Below are 22,922 nucleotides of genomic sequence, written 5' to 3'. Positions count from 1 at the left end.
CTACCCTATTAGGGCAGTTCTTCCTAAGCCAAGGGGGGGGCGAGATAACACGTAACAAATTGTACATATCCTTATAGGAAATCCGTTCGCTTGCGAAAAGAATAAGCAGATATAGAACACAGACTTCAGGACAGCTTCAATGAGAACAATGATTATCAGGGCTTACTGGACAGTGGACGCTAGCAGGTTAGCCTCTACACGGGCCATCGGACACCATTTGTCGGCATGTCTCAAACTGTCAGAGAGAGGGTGAGGGGGGAGAGGCCTATCCCCTCCAGGCTACGTTTCCGGGACAGGGAACGTGACTGGGTATAGGGCCCCAGCCAGCCAGGCGGAGGAGGAGGGCACATACCAGGCGGCAGGGTCGTACTCAGCCCAAACGCGGATGAATTCATCCAGGTGGTGAGGTCCCCAGTATCGACGAGTCTCTGGTCAGGTACTCAAAGTTATCCATGATGACAGCCACAAACAGGTTCAGCATCTGGAAACGGGCATTCAAAAGGGAGCCATTATTACCGTCGCTCGACACTGAAGCTCGAGCCAAACCTCTCTTCAGAGCCGTCACGTTCAACAGCACGCTTCAGCTCACTGGGGGAACGTCAGAAAGCCTCGAAAACAGACAATTATCCGTTAGCTGTTGAGCCTTTCTAAACTGTCGAAGCGGCCCGTCGTCACACTGACCAGGAAGGAGCAGAGGAAGATGAAGGAGACGAAGTAGAAGTAGGCAAAAGTCGCTGCCACACTCCTTCCCCTGGTTCCCCGATCTCTCCTCGCACGCCCGGTGACTCAGGCAGGACAGCATGATCTCATGCCACGCCTCCCCTGTGGCGCTCCTGGTAAACACAAAACAAACGCGCCCAAACACACACACACACGCACACACGCGCGCCCACACGGACGCACGGGCACACAGGCACACGCGCAGGCGCGCAGACAGACATGCAGACGGAATCATGGATGGACCTCGGCGATCACAGGGATGGGTTGGAGAAGGTTCAAAAGTGAGTTACAGCGTGTTCCTGGTTTGTGCTCATAACTCAACGACGATCCTCGCGAGCACACTTCAAACTGCATCAATCTTTCTCTTTCTCTCGATCTCTCTCTCTCTCTCTCTGTCTCTTTGTCTCTCTCTCTCTCTCTCTCTGTCTCTCTCTGTCTCTCACTCTCTCTGTCTCTCTCTCACTCTCTCTCTCTCTGTCTCACTCTCTCTCTCTCTCTCTCTCTCTCTCTGTTGTGCCTGAGGGCACACAGCTTGACACAGAGCAGACCGCCTGTTCAGTGGTGCCAATTAATGCCCACCCAGGAGAATACACACTCCCTGGCTTTGCAGAGGTATACAGGAGGAAAGAAAGAAGTGCCACTCCCCTTCCCCTCTCCCCTGGATGAACTTTGGAACTTCCCTTTACACAGCCATTAGCTCTCATTAGCAGCAGACTCCCAGCTTTGCCTCCGGGCTGTGGGAGAAACCATTTCGCACTGGGCGGAGGGGTGCTGGTTCACATTGTGGTTTTCAAATGCTGCAGAGTGATGTAACGCTCTAAAATCCTTTACAATGGCACCCTCACGGCTGTACAATGTTTTCCCAAGCAGGAATAACACAGCCCCAAAGTAAATTGTCCAAATGCTGTGTACCTCTGAAGAGCGTGTAGCTGATATGGAGGGAGCTTTTACCTGAACAGAAGCATGAGAGCTTGAAGGAAGGTACAGAAGTTGTTGTGGCGATTGATGGCTGTGTCGTCATTGAGCTCGATGTTCCCAAACACCTAAAAAGAAAGTTCAAGAAATCAAAATTAAATACACTTGCTGCACTGCAATAGCCGTCAACTAATTGCAATGTTGGGGGAACACAAAGTCTCGACTCCACACTCACTTGCATTCCGATGATGGCATAGATGAAGAACAGCATGGCAATAAGAAGGCAAACATACGGCAGGGGCCTGTGAGAGAAAACAATCATATTGAGAAGCTCTACTTTTACTGATTTAAACCATTTGAAGTCCAGGAGGTCTTCGGGTGTGGGCGTGTGTGTGTGTGTGTTTACAGCGCGCCACCTTGAAGGACTGTACGAAGGTCCAGAGAAGGGATCCGGATGGTGTAGCCCTGCCTCAGCAGCTTGATGAGACGAGCCGCCCGGAAACAGCCTCAGAAAGCTGAGGTTCAGCAGGCGATCCTGGAGGGGTGGGGGGGGAGGGGGGGGGTGGGGGGGGGCACAAGGAGGAACACACTCAAACAACCTCCCGTCACACACACACACACACACACAGCCCGCACACCTCAGGAGCAACACACAATACGATACTGTGTCGTGGATCGGATGGGCGCAGGTCTCACCGTGGTCTGTATCGGGGGGGAAGGGGGGCCAGACGTGAGCACCAGAGAGGACATTCAGCGCGAGCAACAATGCAGAGAGAGCGAGAGGGACAGAGAGAGGGGAGGGACAAGGAGAAGCAAGAGAAACAGGACGAGTGATGACGAGGAAAGGCCAAAACAGACATGTACATGGGGGTCAGAAATACCAGGGACGATACGTTAAGACAGGCGTGGCAGCGCTCGGTACGGTGCAGGACATTCATAAACGGCGGCTACGCCGAGAGGGAGTCACACACCTGACATAAACCCATTCCGCCTGGCTGCTCCTAGCTCGGATTTCAGCATTCCTCTTTGGACGAATGCATTGTGTCTTTCACACATCTCCCCCCCCCCCCCCAGCAGCTTGGAGCAGGCTTCCCCGCTGCACTCAGCTGAACACCACTCACACCACCCCCCCCCCCCCCCATCCCATATCAGACATCAGGGATGAATCAATACTGTTCAGATGCAGCTGTAATCACGAACCGCCTATCTGCCTTTTTCTCTCCTTTTTCTCTCCTTTCCTCCCTCCATTGTTCTCTGTTACTCTCTCTCTCTTTTACTCTCGGTCTCTCCTCAGCCTTTCTCTCCTTCTCTCAGTTCTCTCTCTGTTTCTTTCTTTCTCTCTCCTTTTTTTTTTTACTCTTCCCTCTGGAGCTGAGCCCCAGTTGTCTTTGCTGATCTGGCGGTTTATCCCCACTGATCTGAGACCGTCTCTAGGTCCGCGGGACCCCTCTGTCTACGCAGCCTGGGGCTGCATGTCTGCCACGCCGCTCCGCCTCATCACCACCAACACCGGGGCTGGCGGCGGCGGCCATGACACCCCGTGGCGCGCTCTGCACTGAAGCTCACATTGATCTCCGTGACCAGGATGTCGGTGATGCTCCCGATGACGGTCACGAAATCGAACACGTTCCACGCGTCCTTCAGGTAGTTCTGGAACGAAGAGAGTTCAACGTGACGTTATCGGAGCGCGAGGCGTCACAAACACGACACAAACGATGGCATCGGTGATGAGTCGTGATTTGCCTGTGCGATACAGTTGACAGATCTACTGATGTTTGAGACTGGGGGGGGTGGGGGGGGGGGGCGGGGGCTTACCAACCAGAGGGCCGAAGGCGATGATCTTGAGGATGCACTCCAGGGAGAAGAGGGCGGTGAAGACGATGTTCAGGTTCTTCAGCATGGCCTCGTAGAAGTCGGGAGCTCCATGGAACTGGCGGGGGCGGAGAAAAACAGACGGCGACGTTAAACACGGACGGAACCCAAAAGGGACCCAACCGGAGACCTCGAGGACGGCTTCAGAACCCGACGTTCCTACTGAACACACAAACCTTCATCATGAGCACCACCGTGTTGAGGGCGATCATGATCATGATGGAGTACTCGAATGGAGCCGACACCACGAACTTCCACATCCGGTATTGGAAGGACTGGGCATCCTCTGGCATGTAGCGGGTCAGGGCCTTGGCGTTGATGGCAAAGTCTATACAGGCTCTCTGGAACGGAACAAGTCATAGAGAGGTTCAAATCGAATGCTAGCATCCCAGGCCTGTTCCCCATCAAGGTCCCTGACACACGGCTGGAATCGGAGCCCTGTTGGAGACGGCTCTATCTAAGGTCGGGGGGGGCCGTCTAAATCCAGGAGATAAACGACCCGCCCGGCGCCTGAGCTCTGCTCCACAGACTCCGCATGGTCCTGTCTGCCTGCTCCTTAGCATATGCGCTCAGGGAAGATTTATGCGTGTGTGTGTGTGTGTGTAGTTGAGCGGGTCGGCGGTGGCTGTCTAATGGGCTCCCAGGGGGAGATGAGGAAGGGACGGCTCACTGGCTTTGTGTCCGCCCGCAGGAACCCGGCGACGGAGCCCCCTGCATCAATCCTGGCCTGGCTGCCTCTCTCACCTGGGAGGATGTGGCTGCTGTTGCTGCAGCCTCTCCCTCTGCTCTCTGCAGCTCTGGCTAATCACGTCCTCATCGGGGGGCTTCAGGCTTCCGACCGCCAGCTGCCTCGACAACAGCCAGGGTCCACCCACCTGGAAGTCTCACCCTTAACGGACGGTATTTATGTTGCATCTACAGCTAGTCTACACACTTTGTTTGAATGCGTTTAATACAGGACGCGGTACGTGGGAATGTGCCACGGTGTGGCCGCGCGTCGACCAGGACGGGCCGCTCTGCGAGCGCTCTACCTCGTTCTTCTCCAGGCTGCACTCCGCCATGGCCTTGTCGCCCTGCTCCTGGAAGGTGATGATGATGAGGGCCACGAAGATGTTGACGAAGAAGAAGGGAAAGACCACAAAGTAGACCACATAGAAGATGGAGATCTCTATGCGGTAGCCCGGGCTGGGACCCTTGTCCTCGAAGGTGGCGTCCACTGAGTGCTTCAGGACTCTGACAGGAGAGATGGGGAACTGTTACATTTTATGTGCCTTTTTTTGGGTCTTGCCTTTTATTGATTCATTGATATGCTTTTATCAATAAGTGCATTTGGTAAGTAGCCTGCAGCACACAATCAAGGATCAGAAGTGCTTAGTTCTACGAGTGTTTCACTGGTTAGAGGCAAGGAACGGTTTGTATTTTACAAGACACGGGTAACAACTTATTTGAGTCTTTGCCATGGTTTATGGTCTATGAAACTTACTGGACACTAGGTGTCCAATAGCTTCTCTGAGTTGACTAAATAGCTAACCGGGAACTATGACACCACTGATTTTTTATTGTGTAAGAAAGCTAACTAAAAACCATTGTAAAGACTTAACAGGCATGAGATTAATGTTCAGCTTCACAGCTACAAAGGGGCTATTTTCATCAGCAATGCCGAGATAGTCCTTACAGTAAGCAGTACCAAACCAGACCACTTAGCCCTACAAGTTATGAAAAGTAAGTAGTATATAATTGACTTTTCTCCTGACCTAAAGACTCCCCGGTCTATCATTTTCGCATATCATGCATCACTGGATTATTCAATAACATGGCTAATTGAATGATTTCATTGAGAACAGAGAGATTGAGCCGGAGATTGCATGGAAGACACTCGGGTGGTATCTGGTGTGCTGACCCGACAAGCCTGCACACCCCGCTTGAATACGATATCAATCAAAGCCAATTACACGAGCTGGCACAGCACATTCCTAGGACATGGCCCCTCAGGCACGCTCAGCCATTCACAGGACTGTCCGTAGAGTAGACACAAACTGTTTTAGCCGGTTCTAGAAACTTCTCAGAGCTCTGGAAGGGCGGCTCGAAATAAACAAAAGCGGCTCAGGGTCGCGGTCCTAACCCCAGAGTGCGAATTATACAATGCCAATCGGGGGGGTCAACTTCTTCTCCAGGGCGTGTATCGACCCCCCCGACCTGTTGTTTTTACCTCTTTTGGGGGGGGTCAAAGGCTTTATTCAGGGGGGGTCAGCCCCCTCCAAACCCCGCCGTAATTCACACCCTGCCTAACCCTGCCCTCGTCCCAGTCAGTGAGTAGGCGTGCAGAGTGCTTGGTGTTGTGGGTGTTGGGACCTACGTGGGCCAGCCCTCCCCAGTGGACACGGTGAAGAGGGTGAGGAAAGCCCAGAGCACGTTGTCATAGTGGAACTCATACTTCCTCCATTCCCTGGGCTGGGCAGACACCTCGTCCCTGTCGTAGTCCAGGAACTGCCCTCTGGAAGGAAAACAGGGAAGGGGAGGGAGAACAAGAAGAAAAGAGAGAGACGATTTGCACAACGGCAACGTCAGTGTCAAAACACAAGCTTACTATTCAAAACATAAGATCCTTCAAGAGTCGGACAAGGAAGATGTGGAAACAGAGATGTGTAATTAATGCAATTATCTTCAATCATCAGAGCAGCACCGGGCTCGTCTCCTCCCTGTGGAGGGAATATAATTGCCCTTGTATGCTGGCCTCAACAGCTGTGAGCCGTAAAGAAAAACTGGCAGTGATTGTGAGGGCATCAGTCTGGCCTCTACCATTGCTATCCTGCATGGGGGGTGTGAGAGGATATTTGGGACTGTACCAAGTCTTCTCCTCTCTCAGGGTGCTGTACCTGCAGTCCTTCTCCAGGCCCTTGGACTCGTCGGTGCAGTAGAAGAACTTCCCCTTGAAGAGCTGCACGGCGATGACGGCGAAGATGAACATGAACAGCATGTACACGATGAGGATGTTCAGCACGTTCTTCAGAGAGTTGACCACGCAGTCAAACACCGCCTGTGGACACATGGCAAAAGACACACACACACACACACACACACACACACAGAGTTCCACTGCTCGTCCTTCACTCTACAGTAGAACATTGTTGCTGTAAGAACCAGGACTCTACTTTACCTTCAGTTTGGGCAGACGCTTGATGGTCTTGAGAGGCCGTAGGACCCTCAACACCCTGAGAGATTTGATGGTGCTGATGTCCTTGCCTTTGCTCCCTCTGCACAGAGCAAGCAAAGTTCAATCTCTTACGGTACAAGAACCCTCCTACTCTTTGCTTGTTAGCTAGATCAGTTCCATTTAAAAAATAATAAAGAACATTTAAAAATTACATTGCTGAGCAAACTGTGAGGAATTGTGTGTGTCAAATCACAAACTAGAGAGAATAACATTTTGCAGTGATAGCCTAAAAGAGTGCTTGGCAATATTACAAGCGACGATAAGCACTCCTGGTTTCTTATGTAGTTTTCTCACAGCTATACTCACTGAAAGCCAACTAAGGTTTAATAATAAAACAAAATACTATGGAGAACGTTGTTTACTATTATGACAAACTATTGAATAACCATTATGGAAGGTCAATAGGTCTTGTCAAAATAAGATTACAAGCAAAAAAACTCAAATTACTTTGGGCTATTTTTGTAAATAGACATGGAAGTGATGATTAATTATGCAATCCAAAACTAAACTTGACCACTAAATATTTAAATAACATTCGGTAATGGATGACAAAAAAAAACATATTTCTTCCACCTCTCTGAGAGCTTTGTATTCTTCACAGAATAACAACAACAACAACAGGATCACATGCAGTATGTGGTACTGCAGTTATAGTGACACTGTTGTGAGGTAGTCCTTGACAAGTCATTTTGTAAGCTGCCTATAATGACTTCAGATAACATAAACACATGCCTCTCTGAATCATTCTCTCAGAATCTGTATGCATTTCATGTAATCCGGGATTACATGAGCTAGCTGGGCAGAATCTGCATTAATTCCATGCAAATACAACAGGTTTTTTTTCGAGAGGAATGTATTCTCTCTGTATGTCAATGTCTCAATACATTGCAATCCATGCAAATGACACCAGTAAAGCCACGTTTCTGAATGTGCATCAGGTATAAATAAAATAGCTCTAACCCAAGACACAAAAGAAACCTTCATGTTTCTTTTAAGGAACTCATGCTGTCTTCAGACCAGTGTCCTTGTGACTCATTTAACAAGAGACGGAAAGTACGCAACACACAAAACAAACAAAGAAAAAAAGTAAAAATGCGGACGAGCCAAAAGCAATATATTTTCTCAGGCACAATAGACGACAAAACTGAGAAGATTTTGCAATAACATGTCAAGAGTTACTGCAGAATTTCATTAAGGCCTATCTCTATGTTCAGTAGTGCTCCAGATATCGTCAGCCATACTGGTGCTGAGTCAGGACCTGAGGGAGCTATGAAAGTAGCAGTAAAACTCTGGGCAGGAACTAGACTCCAAATTGAACACAATGAGCTGATAGCAAATTCTGCACGTTCCGTGAAAGGACAAAAGATGCCAAAAACCTCTGATCTACAGTAGGTTTCTACTGAAACTATAACACAATAGATTTCTCTATGGCCTTGACAGAAAAGGAAAAATCGAATTAAACAACCATTACCGTCTAAAATCCCATCTTTGGTTGAGAGGCAAATACTGTACACAAATGAATCACACACTTGCGGTATAGGCCCAAGGCTATGTTTCTCATCAACCAAAAGCATTTCCAAGTGTTGTGAAACATCTTAGTCTCAAAGACACTGGAAAAATAAGACACTGATAAAACTCCACGAGGCGACAGAGGGTTGCTGGGTAAAAAATGATTTCCCCAAGACCAATGCCCTTATCTGAATTGCCACACCCTAACCTCCAGCTAGCCCTGTATTCACCCCCCCGTTATATTAGCTGGTCTCTGGTCAGTCTATCAGCCCTCTATTCTAACATGCAGGTTTCATTCTCTGATGCACATTGACACAACATGCTTTTACAGTACGTAGACTTCCATGGTTACAAATCGGACGCCACTCAGACGGTCACAGTGAGAGACTCGAGGCATTCTGATTGGCTCTCACAGGCACCCTGAGCGTGACCGCCTCACGGGGAGAACAGACACGTGACTTGGAGGCTCAACGCAAATGCAGCGGTTCGCCGTACAGCAGCTGAAAAAGGGACATGTTTTCAGGGAGGCCAGTGGTGGGTTTTAAATTCATAACGATGCTGACATCGGAATCACAGGTGGCTGGGCCAGTACAGGCCGGTCCGGGCCGGTTTGGACCGGTTTGGGCCGCTGTGACACCACATCAGACCTGCCCTGGAAAAGGATGAAAGCACCCCCTTCCCCGGTCTATTCAGATCCCTACTCTACTTCTCTACGGGTACATGCTCTCTGTCCAGGCAACGGCCATGCTCAGCGACTCTTCTGGCTGAGAACACAGACCTCCTGTCCTGACTCTGGGCTCTGGGTGTCATATCAAGGAACTGAGGTGCCAGAGAAAACCCCCCACATTGATGTGTGCGTATTCCTCGATCAGCGCTCCCTTTGAAATGAAGCCCAAATCAACGATAACCGTCGGATGACGTCGGGGTCACGTGTCACACACTGGCTTGCTTGAGCCTCCAATCACGAAAGGGCTTTGCGAGACAGCACGGAAGGGTGTCCATGGAGAGGAGCCAGAGTGACACTGGTCCAATTCTCCTGTTGATTTACAGAGATTGTCGGCTCGTACAGGTTCATAGGCGAGATACTGTAGACCTACGACTACTAAAAGAGACAGAGGTGGAGGGGTGGAGAGTTGGGGTAGGGGTGCTCAGAGAGATGGGGGAGAGTGTAGGGGGGTCCCCACCTGGTCACACCTTGTTGCGATCTAATGGGGGAAAACAGTGATAAGACACAAAGTACAGAGAACAGTTACAGACGCACACACACACACACACACACACACACACAAACACACATAGGCAACACGTCAGCATAGACAGAATTAGAACACAACTTCTACCTATAGGGGATGCAAATAGACATTCAGCGTGCCGTTTACTTGTAAGTGACATCAAGGGATAGAGACACACCCTAGGCTGATGCTCCAAACAGCAAAATAGGCTCGTAATCACACTGAAACATTCTATGCTAAACACAGCTAGCTATCATTTTCTGAGACAAATATGCCCCCCAAAGAATGCCAATGGCAAAAAAAAATTAAAAAAAAAGAACAAGAAAAAAAAACGAGCTTGACTTGTTTAGTTGATCCTGTGATTCTCAGACACGTTAAAGACAGCAGTATTGCAGACAGTAGAGGAGACGCATTTGAAGATGTGTCAAATCACTTGAAAGCCCCCCCCCCCCCCCCCCCCCCCCCCGCCGACAGCTCCGGGGGGTGGCATTCAAGACCGATCGCGTTTGTTCGTTCGCGGTTCGTCAGCCGCGTCAAACGCTGCACGCCGAGCCCCCCCCCCCCCCCCGGAAAACCCCCGGAGTCACCTGACTTGTCACCTGACGTGTGACAGATTGCTGAGCGTTCCCTGAGGCAGTGTCTTGTTCACAGGGAGACGGTGCATCATATGGAGATGACGGGCAGAGTGAATCGCCGGCACATGCAGGGAAAATGATGCCCATCTATCAACAGGACCAACTATCTGTTACCGGGAGTGTGGTCGAGACAGATAGAGGCAAACTACAGGCAAACACACGTTCACACACACACACAACCACACACACACACGTACGCGTGGAATGGATGAGGTCATTCACAGTCACCGTGACACTCACAGACCCATCGTCTATTGTGGGTGACACCGTTTGCTTTGAACTTGCACTTTGTATGTGCATGCAGAGGAGTGTATTGTTATTCATGGAATCTCGGCGTGGCTTTTCCCAAAGCCTCATCGCGAGCGTCGGCACCTCGCCGTGCGGTATGCGCCGGGTGAATGTGCACACGGGATCACAGCAGCGTCTGTCATACGCCTTCCCGTCAAAGCAGTAGATGTGACTGTCATCTCACGCAAGATGGAGTGTTCAGGAGGGATGAGGATGACACAGCAAGGTCAACAGGCCCTCTACGTGTTCTAGCGACAAGAAATGAGGGGGGGGGGGGGTGACAGTGGGACTGCACAGGGCCATGAGTGGAGCGTCGGCTTGGTAGCTCACACGTACACAAACGGGCAAGATGATGGAGGGAGGGAGGGAGGGACCGAGAGAGAGGAAGGGAGAGAGACATTACCCCATGAAGCTCCTTCAGGAGATCCACAGCACAAGGAGACACAAGGAGGAACAGTCAATAGCGCACGTATCGATCCACACACACACACACACACACACAACCAATCCATCAAATCACAGCCATACACACACACACTATGATAGAAACTCATGTACACAAACTCACAATTAGCACAGAAGAAAGCATTCCATGGAAGTTAATTGAATGTAATTACCACCACCTCCACAGCTAAAAGCCCGACCAACAACTATAGCACACCTACTAATAGAACTATTGTATGCATTCCGAGCTTCCCAAAGAAGGTTGTTATGGGAACTAAATAGTATGTTTTCCTTAAGTGCCACTGGCAGTTGCATATAATTACATGGTGCAAATTATTTATATAAAAACACAACCTGTGGAAACTCTCTCTGAGAGAAAACATGAGTGTTACCTAAAAGACTGTACTCTGGTGGAATATATATAATTCGCAAGAAGAAAACAATAAGGGATTCAACCCAATGTAAAAATACCAAATATAGAGAAATTCCAAAATAGTAGACCGACGTTTCAGGGATACCCCTTGTGACAGATTTACACTATGCTGTGACTATATAGCATTGTGTTCGATATTTCTTTCGAAATGTAAAACAAAAGGGGGTTTAACTTACGAAAATGCAAACGCCACCAGTGCTCCACTGACCACGATGAAGTCCAGAATGTTCCACAGGTCTCGGAAGTAGGCGCCAGGGTGGAGCAGGAGGCCCAAGTCGACCATCTGAGAGAGAAGGAGAGAGACAGGGACAGAGAGACAGAAACAAAGAGATCCAGATTAGACAAACATTGTCAGCTGAACTGTGTGTCCACAGTATGAGCTTCTCTATCCAGTTATCTTACCTTGATGACCATCTCGAATGTAAAAACACCAGTAAACACGTAATCCAAATACTTGAGCACCTGCACAACAGAGAGAGCATCGGTCATGAAAATGACAGCCGAAAAAAAGAGGCTATCATCATGAACTAATTTCAATAAGTGTGTGTGTGTGTGTATGTTTTGATGGCAGACTCACGTTGTTGCGTGGGGCATTCGCCTGGACGGGGTCCTCGGCAGCCAAAGCAATGCTGCTCATGGCGATCACCACCAGAATACACATCTCAAAGTAGCGCATGGTCACAATGTAGTGGCACAGACGCCTCACCCTGGAGAGACAGAGAGAGAGGAAGAGAGAGAGGAAGAGAGAGAGAGAGACAGAGAGAGAGAGAGGAAGAGAGAGAGAGACAGAGAGAGAGAGAGAGACAGAGAGAGAGGAAGAGGGAGAGAGGGAGGGAGGGAGAGAGAGAGAGGGAGACAAGGGGGGGGGGGCATGACATGGGTTTTGTTACCTAATGCTCCTGGGGGGTATTCCAGAAAGCAGGTTATGCAACATAACCGGGTAAGTTAACCCACCAGCTCACAATGTTGCAGCAACTTACTGGCAATGTTGCTACAACGCTGGGTGTCAGCTGGGGAGTTAACTTACATTTACATTTAGTCATTTAGCAGACGCTCTTATCCAGAGCGACTTACAGTAAGTACAGGGACATTTCCCCCGAGGCAAGTAGGGTGAAGTGCCTTGCCCAAGGACACAACGTCGTTTTGCACAGCCGGGATTCAAACCAACAACCTTCTGATTAATAGCCTGACTCCCTAACTTACCCGGGTATGTCACATAACCTGCTTTCTGGAATACCCCCCTGGTGCAAGCTCAACACTCAAAATGTTGACTCTCCCAGCAGCACACAAACCAATAGAGAGGTATTATCTGATGGTTAGATCTCGGGCGTCAGGTGGCTGAGCGGTGAGGGAAGCGGGCTAGTAATCTGAAGGTTGCCAGTTCGATTCCCGGCCGTGCAAAATGACGTTGTGTCCTTGGGCAAGGCACTTCACCCTACTTGCCTCGGGGAGAATGTCCCTGTACTTACTGTAAGTCGCTCTGGATAAGAGCGTCTGCTAAATGACTAAATGTAAACACTGTTTCTAGTCATGGCAAAATGCATTTACTGTATTTGCCATTAATAGATGGTTGTTTTATGCCAACGTTTACAAGCAGGCTGTAGAGAGGGGGCAATTGGATAAGTGTGGACTTAAAGGGTAGTGCTACTTCACTGCCTTTAAGACTTGCACTTAAATTTAACAGCTTCTCTAAATGAGCTAAATTGAGGGGGGGTATTTTGTACATGAGGCGCAAGGCTGCATGGATGGAACTGATTGATAGATGTACATTTACACAGTCGGTCAGAGCCAAGGAACATGTATTTGACCAGACAAGATCAGAGTGGTTAGAGCCAAGGATCAGTCTGAATTTGACCAGACAGTGCAACAGCTATTATATGATGTTGCCAAGCTATGACTTACGGGTTGGTTTGCCCAAACACAAACATGGAACTGTAGGGTAGGATGGGTCTGGGGCCGTTCTGAGTAAGATCCTTCAGGGTTTTCTTTTCCGTGTTCATAGGCATGGTCTCCAAGTCAATGCTGTTGACTGGGGGAATACAGATATGTGGATTTAGATTAACTTCAGTAAACTTCTGTTTACAATTATAATACTGAGATTTCGGGACATAAAAATAACATGGGGTTATATCTCTTAAAGATACCAACTCACAAAATGTGCATACTTTTTTGCTGTTGTTACAAGGAGGATGCGATAAAAACATCCTCTCTCGTTTCCCAGGTTTTATGTCCTGTATGTGCTGCGAGGGTCTGTTTGTGGTACTGACTGGTAATGAGGGTGGTCTCCCCAGGGGGAGAGGTGATGGTGACGGGGGGGATGTGGCCCGAGGTCTCTCCTGTTTTCCCGACGTTCCTCTGGTTGTCTGAGTCCTCTGGTCGGTCACCGCCCCCCTTGGGGCCTCCGGGATACTGCTTGGGGGTGATGGCCAGGGAATCTCCCTTCGAGTCCTGGTATCTGTCACTGGAATGAGCCCCCAAAAAACACCCAGACAGAATAGGTCATGGAACACTATTTCGCATCCTTGCTCATGAAGCTAAATAGCAATTCAGTTGGTGTGAAGCTGTGTGCTAATGTGTACATCCTATTCACTGCGTGTGAAGCTAAATAGCACAAAGCTAGTGTGATACATTTGTACAGACAGGAGATTGAGGGTAGTCAGGGTTGAGGCAGACCTGTATCCATGGCCTCTCTCCCCGACGCTGGTGTCTCTGTACCCCTCTCCCTCCGCAGTGGATTGGCCCCTGGAGCCGTGGGTCCTGCGTCTCTTCCCATTGGCCCCGTTCTCCCCCCTGGAGCAGCACTCCCCGTCCCGATTGGCCGAGCGGCCCTCTTTGTGGCGCGGCCGGCCCTCCCCCCCGCCCCCGCTGTTGACGGTGCCGTTGCCCTCCTTGGCCGGCCTGTGGGAGTGGTGGTGGGGGCGATGCTCCCTCTCCCCCGGGCCTCCTCCACCCCCTCCTCCTCCCCCCTCGTCCAGAGAGCTCTGGTGGTGGTGCCTCCTGGCCCCGTCGCGGCTGCGCGAGCGCTCCCCCTTCCCCTCCCTCCACCTGCCGCCGTCGGGGTCTTTGCTGCGGCTGTGGTGCACGTGGTGCCTCCCCTCCCTGCCGTTGGCCGTCTCCCCGTTCTCGTTGGCCTCGTCGACGACGGGCCTCTCCCTGTCCCGGTGGCGGTGGTGCCTGCGAGGCTGGGCCTGGCCGGGGTCCGCGGTGGCCTCGGCCTCCTCCGGGGTCCGGGGCTTGGGCTGGCCGGGGCCGTCGTGAGGCTCGACAACCAGGGGGCGGTCCAGGTGGGTCATCATGTCCGGGCGGATGTGCATGGCGGAGGTCATGCGGATTTTCTCCTCGGGGTCCATCTCGCTGTACAGGGCCTCGGAGCTGGCACGCACGTTGTGTTTGCGCAGCTGGGTGGTGCGCTGCTCCCACACAGACCTCATCTTCAGAGACTTCTGCTGCTCCTTGCTGCCGGAGGACATGAACAGAGCAGCTCACGTTTGATTAAGGGCCATTTTTAGAAGATTTTTTAAAAATTATTATCAAAAATGTTTATATTTATTAATTAAAATTAATAGGTTTATTGTTGAGGATCCATAGGATAAAAAATATATATAAAAAAAAAATCTATTATTGGAATTTATACACTTTACAATCTGGGCAATATGTAGGTTAAGATGTTTTTAATGTTCACGTTAGTTTCAAACAACAGACTGGTTGAAAAATCAAACCCTAACATGCCGGGTGATTGACAGTATGGCCAAGGTGCAATGGACCCAACAGAACAGTGGTTTCTGTTCAGGAAGACAGAGGTGTCCAGACCACAGCCAAGCATGGTCCCTAACCCCATGCTGTGACACGCTTCACTGGTCCGGTCAATGTGAATGCCTAGTCCAAACTGAAATGGTTGACCATGCATTCTAACACCACCTGTAGGCCTTGCTGTCTCAATTCCCTCTGCATCAAGGCGAAACATGTCCCTAGCCTGCAATTGTTTCACAACAGTGTATTCGGTTGGTATTGCTTAGAAGGTTCAGATTATGATTGCAGGATAAGAATTCTGATTTACCAGTTGTCTGAATTCTCTTAAAACTACAGACAATTGCTTTTCTCTTCATAAGCAATTCAGGATCAAATCCCAACTGGTTGACAACATGACTTGACCCACGGGCATCACTAAAATCAAAAGGCGGATGTAAGCCTTTTGTACCGCACTTACCTTTCACATGGATAGAATGAGATAAAAGCTAAAGTCTCCGGCTATATCCTGTCGATGTACTAGCTTTCAAATGAGTGGGAAGGTGAGACCTGCTTCTCATGTTCACCAAAGAGAACATGGACACGCGTGAAACTGGATGTGTGTCTATGTCCCGTTCCAAGAAATGTAAACGTGACGATGATCATTTCCAAGAGGTTACGCGACACAGAGCAATCGTCACGGCACCCCTTTTACGACAGGTGGTAGGTTTACCTCAAGAAGTGATGGGCGGGGGTGCAGACATAACTCCTACAACACATAGAGGAGCACGTTGAAACAAACGAGGGAAAGAATGGAGCACCTCTTAGAAGTGTGATACAGTCAGCAGGTTAGGCAACATAAAGGCAAACCACGGGGGGACCACACAGAGTTGGAACAGACTGACAGGGAAACACAGAGAGAGACAGGAGGTAAACTGTGGCACAGAACCAAAAAGAAAGAACATTTTGAGAAATTAATTAAAATACGGACAAGGGAGACACACCCAGACCTTGAAATTCACTAAGTATTAATTAAACAAGCCTAGAACTACTGCGACGGCATTCTCGGACAGTCAATTGGAGATTTCAGAGACTTGTGTGCCCGTAATAGGAGAAAGCCCATCCGATAAACGAGTGTGTGAGTGCCCCGTGTGTGCCCCTGAGCTCAACAGATGATCGTTGCACTATCCTGCCTAACGATACACAGCGCTCCTCAGAAGGAAGTGCTGAGTCACTGTGAGATTTCTCCAGCCACGGTCTCAGAGAGCCATCCCCAGACTCCTCCCCGACCACCGTGACCCAGAGTCTGGACAGCAGAGTCGTGCCCTCCCCTGAGGGCTGGTTCTAGAAAACGGCCCCGGAGCACGGCTTGCCAGAGCTAGGCTGTCAGATGCAGGGCCCAATGGGGGGAGGGGGGTGGGGGAGGGAGGGAGATGGAGGAGACGAGCCATTCTCTAGAGGCAGGCTCCCTCCCTCCCTCCCCCCCACCCTCCTTCCCCCCCACCTCCCCACCCACCCACCCTCCCTCCCCCCCACCAAACCCCTCCCCCCCCCACCCTCCCTCCCATCCCCCCCACCCTCCCCCCCACTTCCCCACCCTCCCTCCCCCCCACCCACCCACCCTCCCTCCCCCCCACCCTCCCCCTCCCCCACCCCCCCACCCTCCCTCCCCCCCACTTCCCCACCCTCCCCCACCCCCCCACCCTCCCTCCCATCCCCCCCACCCTCCCCCCCACTTCCCCACTTCCCCACCCTCCCCCCCACCCTCCCTCGCTCCCCCCACCCACCTCCCCACCCACCCTCCCCCCCACCTCCCCACCCACCCTCCCTCCCCCCCAAACACCCACCCTCCGCCCACCCCCTACACCACAACCCCGCCAGGCACTGAAGTACTGCAGTAACAGGAACCAACAAGAGCGCACAAAACACACGATCCGAGAGCCTGTCCACCTCATGGCCCCTGACTGCGAGAGAGGGTGGGCTGCCCCATTCATCTGTTACAAGTCAACACACAGACACACTCGGACACTGGATGACATTGTGAGCACGTCAGGGAGAAAGAGAGAGACGGGGAGACGGAGAGAGAGCCAGACAGAGGAGGGAGGGGGGGTCAGGAGGAGAAGGAGGAGGCGGCGGGGTGGACGGGGGGAAGGGGACGGAGAGGAGAGGCGGGGTGGACGGGGGTAATTTGTAACGGAGGGTAAAAACTCACAGTGAGTTAACGCTGCAGATGGACGAGCTGCTAGAATTTGCACCTCGTCGGTGCCTTACAAAACTGCACATGCAAAAACAAAAGATGGGGGGGGGGGACGGGGGGGGGGGGGGGGGGGGGGGGGGGGAGGGGGAGAGGGGGACACAAAATACAGGGAGAGGTCAGGGAGGGAGGACAGAGCAGACCAAAGACCCATTTCGCCTGTCTTCCTCTGCCCCTCTCCACCTCCAGACCCCTCCAACGTGTTACACGTCAGGAGTCTCCGTAGGAGAGACAGGACACCAGGACCAACAAAGCGAGCGGCTGCAGACTTGCTAAGAGAATTGCAGGCCTGAGATTTGACCCTCTGAATAAATGATTCATTCTCATTTCGTAGGGAAAAACCAGTTTAAACAATGCATCCCCCCCCCCCACCAAGTCCAATGGTAAATACGTGTTTTGTTGAAGAACACAAGTCTCAAAGCCCACAGTAATCTGAACACTCGTATCGATGGCTCGTTCACATTCTAAAATAACAAGCCGAGAGACATTGAACTGAAAGTCATGGAAGCTATTCACAGATTCACACGGACTGTGTCAGATGATCATCTACGACGACACGGCAGCTTCTAGAAGTTGTACCAGATGAACGGCAGTGCCGCGGGGAAAGAGAGACAGTGACAAAGCAGGTACAAACTGAAACATCCCAAAACTCAACTCAATAAGGCTTTAGTAAAGGTGCACAATACAGTAGTGTTTAGGGTTCAGACAAAAATGGGCGTTTTCCATCCTCGTGGAACCTCTCCGACATTATGCAAGACCCCAGTATGGGACATGGCTGTCCGAGACATGAATAGCAACACGTTGAGTGTGTCAGGGTGGAAGTTCAGTCGAATCTGTTTGATCCTCCAGGTTTTTAGGTTTAAACAGCAGAAAACCTTGCAAGTCATTCCGTCTCATGATCACACGATCATCTTGCAACTCATACGCACTCAAAGAGAGCTGGGCTAACCAGTGAGCGCAGACAGACTAGGATAACGTAACCATGCAGTCCAGACAGAGACAAGGGAAACATCTCGGGATAACTGAAGGACTACAAAGGAGGGTTACTTTTTGGTGATTTTGTGAAGGGATTGCATATTTCTTTTGTGTTCATACTTCTTTTTTGCGTGTTCAGGATGACCAAGCAAATAGAGAGTGGCTAGGAGGCCTTCTGACTTACGCTGTTATAGAGATGTTGGCCGCAGACATGGGGCTGACCTTTACCTCCTTGGCCTTCTGCATAGCCAGCTTCTTATTGATGGCCTCTTCCTGCTCCTCTTCATCCTGACAACACACACACACACCCACACCTCAGTGGTGGCCTATCAGAGCGACAGGTTATGATAAGTCCTGCCACAGATCACAAATCAAGACCATCGCTTTGCGAGGGCCAGTTAAGATTTAAGCTACTTCTCAATATTGTAGGGGATATATTAATGACCACAAATCCTACGAGCAACTGGGCAGTTCATTACCTTGAGTTACTGAACGGGACAAACATAATTCACGGTACAACAGCCCGAGAAGACAGGCTTATAAAACCAGTAAGGACATGAGCACCATATATCCTAATTGAAAAAAAATCACGGTGAATCTACAATCGTAAATATGGGGGAGAAATCGTTTGATTTAAGACGGGACTTTTATAAAGGATCACCGGCACGGCCCTGGTTCAGGGACACCCAACACTGGGGAGGACTCCAAAAGGCCAGAACTGCAACCTGGCCTATCATGTGTACAGTATGACAGCAGCTGGAGAGTGTTGCAGTAGCATCCCTGTACCTTAGTGAGTTCCTGAGCATTGGCAAGGTTATCCACAGCAATGGCCAAGAAGACATTGAGGAGAGTGTCTGGTCATTTGCGAAAGTCTCAGGAAAGTTCAAACTCTCAATCACTCACCAAACAATCAATCGATATTTACACTCAGACGAAGAGAGTTATTTTTACAAAATCAACGATCGATGACTTCACCGTCGTAGGACTGAATAACGAGCAGCTTGACAGCCGTAAAGGTTAATTGATTGGGGGTCGATGAGAGAGAGAGGATACAGTTTCCAAAGAGGGTGAGAACGATGAAGTAGATCGAGGAGAACATTCCACGCCGAACGCCCCCCTGTGACTCTATCCCATGGTACATCACTGCATTCCAATCCTCTCCCGTCAGGATCTGGTGGGGGGCACAGAAATATCAAAGTGAGGTATTTTCAAGAGAACACACCCCTCCTCCTCGTAGCGATGTCTCACCTGGAAGACAGTGAGAATGGCTGCTGGGAACGTGTCAAAGTTAGTCGTTGGCGTCTCCTCCTCGAAATTAAACCTGCGGGAGGAAACATAACAGGTTTAAAACATTACATTTTATATTTACATTTTAGTCATTTAGCAGACGCTCTTATCCAGAGCGACTTACAGTAAGTACAGGGACATTCCCCCGAGGCAAGTAGGGTGAAGTGCCTTGCCCAAGGACACAACGTCATTTGACACGGCCGGGAGTTTCGAACTGGCAACCTTCAGATTACTAGCCCGATTCCCTAACCGCTCAGCACCTGACTCCCGAAAACGGATCGATTGGTTTCCGTTTCGCTGGCCACGCCATCCGTGGGAATGATCTGAATAATATATCAATACAATAATATGTATTGCTCGTCTTTCTCTACAAGAACAGCCAGCATTTCTCAGTGTACCTCTGTGACTTTAAGACTCTAAGACTTTAAGATCTCAAAGCGCAGCTTCCCAGCAAATGCCAACGTTTTCCTTCTGACATATTGCATCTTTCTAGAAGCATCTTCGGGGACCTAATTACATCTTCTCACAATGAACAAGATGCACACCGAATGAGATTTACAGCAACTGAGTCTGTCCTCTGCCTGCTAAAATCCTTACCGATATGTGAGCATTCATTAGTGAGTATCTCATTATGTTTCCATCTTTGGTAGGGAGAGGTCAGGGAGATGTGGATTAATCCACTGAAACAAGAACTTTTTCCGTCACCTTAAATAAATCTTCTTTATCCAAGTTACAGAGCATCAAGCAGACCTGACAAATCACAAGAGGATCACAAGAGGATCACAACCGATCGAACAATGTTCATCTTCTAATGCTGGCATAGGCAGCGTTACTGAATCTTGATTGAATTCAGAACCAGACTGCAGCTAATGGCCCATATACCTGGATGGCATATCTTGGCTCACATGGTTTTGGCCGTCATGCATTTCCTGAACAGCTTGGAATGAGTGGGCAGAGAGTAGCACAGGCTGGTCAGAGTGCAGGTAGGACTAGCTCAATGCTACAGCTAATGGAAAGGACGGGATATAGTACAGGTTATTTATAGGACGTTATCTCATTAACATATCCTTTTTTTAATTGGCTGTCTATCAAAGCAATTTGTTCAAGGATCTGTCATTTGGCATTGTTACGGTACAGGGTACATCTCTCCAGGTTTCCTGGAACTGTTACAGTAAATACGGAACAGAGAGCATGACCTGACTGACTGTGTATGGCATGGGAACGGCTACACGGAGCCTTGCCTTCCAGAACATGTTCACAACTGCCAAGTTGCATTTATCTCTTGATCTAAGGGATCCGAGACTACATTTTTGGTTGGGAATTCAGTCTTTGCAAGTCTATAATTCATTCAGATGTCATTGCATTTTTTCCCTTCTTTTTCCCTCCATTTCAATGGATTATTAAGCCCATAGCTGACATAGAAGCTTCGACTCAGTAGCTGAGTGGAATCAAAAATTCATAGGTACGGCTGACAGAGATGAAAACCTATTTCTCCAGTGAAACTCACTCCTTCACAGTGGGTTGAGAAGGGAGGGAAATGGGAAGCCCTGGAGCAATGGAGTTTTTATACTTAGCCCCTGGTGGAGGCACGGCGCCGTAAAACAGAGACACAACAGCTGTGCAGCGAACAAGCTAAATGCTAACGTTAACAACAGCTGTGCAGCGAACAAGCTAAATGCTAACGTTAACAACAGCTGTGCAGCGAACAAGCTAAATGCTAACGTTAACAGGGGTCTGCTTCCGGCTGACGTACGATCTGGACCTGTGGATGACGCAGTCGCTTCAAGTGAATCGAATCAAAAGGACTGACTCACTGTCCCCCAAAGAGCTGCATGCCTAGCAAGGCAAACACCACGATGAAGAGGAAGAGCAGGAATAATAAGCTGATGATGGACTTCATGGAGTTCAGCAGGGGACACCACCAGGTTCCTCAGGGAGTTCCAGTATCTAGAGGGGTAGAGAGAGAGACAGAGAGACAAAGAGAGAGACAGAGAGAGAAAGGGAGAGAGAGAGAGAGAGAGAGAGAGAGAGAGAGAGAGAGAGAGAGGAGAGAGAGAGAGAGAGAGAGAGAGAGAGAGAGAGAGAAAGAGGGAGACAGAGGGAGTGAGAAAGAGGGAGAGAGAGAGAGAGAGAGAGAGAGAGAGAGAGAGAGAGAGAGACAGACAGAGAGAGAGAGAGAGAGAGAGAGAGAGAGAGAGAGAGAGAGAGAGAGGAGAGAGAGAGAGAGAGAGAGAGAGAGAGAGAGAGAGAGAGAGAGAGAGAGAGAGAGAGAGAGAGAGAGAGAGAGAGAGAGAGAGAGAGAAAGAGAAAGAGAGAGAGGACACAAATGACCATTAGTCATGAATTACTCGTGTCTCTCATTAATGCCAGTGCTAGCGTTGTGCTGTTTTGGAAGCGGAAGCAGCACACGTTATAGTCGACTCACTTGGTGACTTTGAAGATCCTCAGCAAGCGGAGAGCTCTCAGCACGCTGATACCAAAGGAGGCTCCGGTTTGATCGCAGCCCAGATCACCTCGAAAATACTGCCGATGATCACCTGCAAAGACAGGCACGCGGACCACTGAATCACCGCACGTGGGCATTCTGTGAAACAGAGAGATGGCTAATTCCAGAACATTCCAGCTCACCCCAAAATCAAAGCAGTTGAAAGATGAGTGAAAGTAGGTTCTGGGGCCCAGACCATACATCTTCATAGACATCTCAGTCAGGAACAATCCCAAGAACACAAACTCTGCCAGATCTGAACACACGGATCAATAGAAATCACAAATGGGACTCACGGCACTCATTGATTCCCAGGCAACGACTCAGAAGTGCGAGCGGAAAAAAAACTGCGGCCCTGTGGACCGAGCGTATGAGCCGACTGATGGCATCAACGGGAAGGGCTTACAGAGCGCGTAGGTCAGCCACTCCGGCTGGTCGTAGTGCACGATGGCCACGCACAGGGTGTTGAGGCCCACCAGGCACAGCACCGTCCAGTAGAAGCTCTGGGCCTTGACCAGGCGGCGGATGGTGAAGCGGACTCGCTTCTCTTTCCTCCGGAAGTAGGAGGAGCTCTCGTTATTGCTGCTCCTTCAGGCTGGCCCTTGCCGAACGGCGACCCTTGGGGCACTGCGGGCACAGAGCACACGCACGCGCTGGCCGGTAAGGCCACTGAGCTCTCTCGGGTCATCCAGGGTCTAGGTTAGTATGTTTTCTAGGCGATGTGCTATCTAGATCTGAGTTATCTAGGAGGTTGTCTATAGGTCGAGATGATCTAGGTTGGGATTAGGGTTAAGGGTTTTGAGGCATGTGGACTGCCTGTGGTGATGATGATCCTGGATGAAGTGACATTTAAAAGAACTTCGAAGCATGTAAAAAACACAATATGTCCGATCAACAGTTTCACTGCCTTATTGTTATGGTTACAACATCTAA

At 50.0% G+C, this 22,922-nt stretch overlaps 1 protein-coding gene across 1 annotated transcript in view; it reads right to left on the bottom strand.

Annotated features, from left to right (window-relative positions):
- The window catches only part of cacna1ba (calcium channel, voltage-dependent, N type, alpha 1B subunit, a), a 58,189-nt gene that overhangs the window by 8,287 nt on the left and 26,980 nt on the right, over nt 1-22,922 (bottom strand). The window contains 38 exon segments of the mRNA XM_067231315.1: nt 5-89; nt 353-411; nt 413-481; nt 682-729; nt 731-833; nt 1,672-1,763; nt 1,871-1,935; nt 2,051-2,081; nt 2,083-2,136; nt 2,138-2,170; nt 2,332-2,337; nt 3,202-3,285; nt 3,455-3,565; nt 3,684-3,848; nt 4,539-4,740; nt 5,864-6,001; nt 6,384-6,544; nt 6,665-6,761; nt 9,415-9,435; nt 10,789-10,800; nt 11,439-11,545; nt 11,665-11,724; nt 11,840-11,969; nt 13,165-13,291; nt 13,530-13,723; nt 13,936-14,718; nt 15,722-15,757; nt 17,201-17,263; nt 18,402-18,505; nt 19,004-19,071; nt 19,271-19,388; nt 19,466-19,538; nt 21,319-21,416; nt 21,418-21,451; nt 21,930-21,993; nt 21,996-22,041; nt 22,133-22,245; nt 22,396-22,577. Coding sequence (XP_067087416.1) covers nt 5-89; nt 353-411; nt 413-481; nt 682-729; nt 731-833; nt 1,672-1,763; nt 1,871-1,935; nt 2,051-2,081; nt 2,083-2,136; nt 2,138-2,170; nt 2,332-2,337; nt 3,202-3,285; nt 3,455-3,565; nt 3,684-3,848; nt 4,539-4,740; nt 5,864-6,001; nt 6,384-6,544; nt 6,665-6,761; nt 9,415-9,435; nt 10,789-10,800; nt 11,439-11,545; nt 11,665-11,724; nt 11,840-11,969; nt 13,165-13,291; nt 13,530-13,723; nt 13,936-14,718; nt 15,722-15,757; nt 17,201-17,263; nt 18,402-18,505; nt 19,004-19,071; nt 19,271-19,388; nt 19,466-19,538; nt 21,319-21,416; nt 21,418-21,451; nt 21,930-21,993; nt 21,996-22,041; nt 22,133-22,245; nt 22,396-22,577 — 4,036 coding nt within the window.

Source organism: Osmerus mordax, chromosome 28 (genome assembly GCF_038355195.1).
Source record: "Osmerus mordax isolate fOsmMor3 chromosome 28, fOsmMor3.pri, whole genome shotgun sequence".
Taxonomy (NCBI): Eukaryota; Metazoa; Chordata; class Actinopteri; order Osmeriformes; family Osmeridae; genus Osmerus; species Osmerus mordax.
The sequence above is the reverse complement of the archived record's forward strand: the minus strand, read 5'-3'. Positions and strand labels throughout refer to the sequence as shown.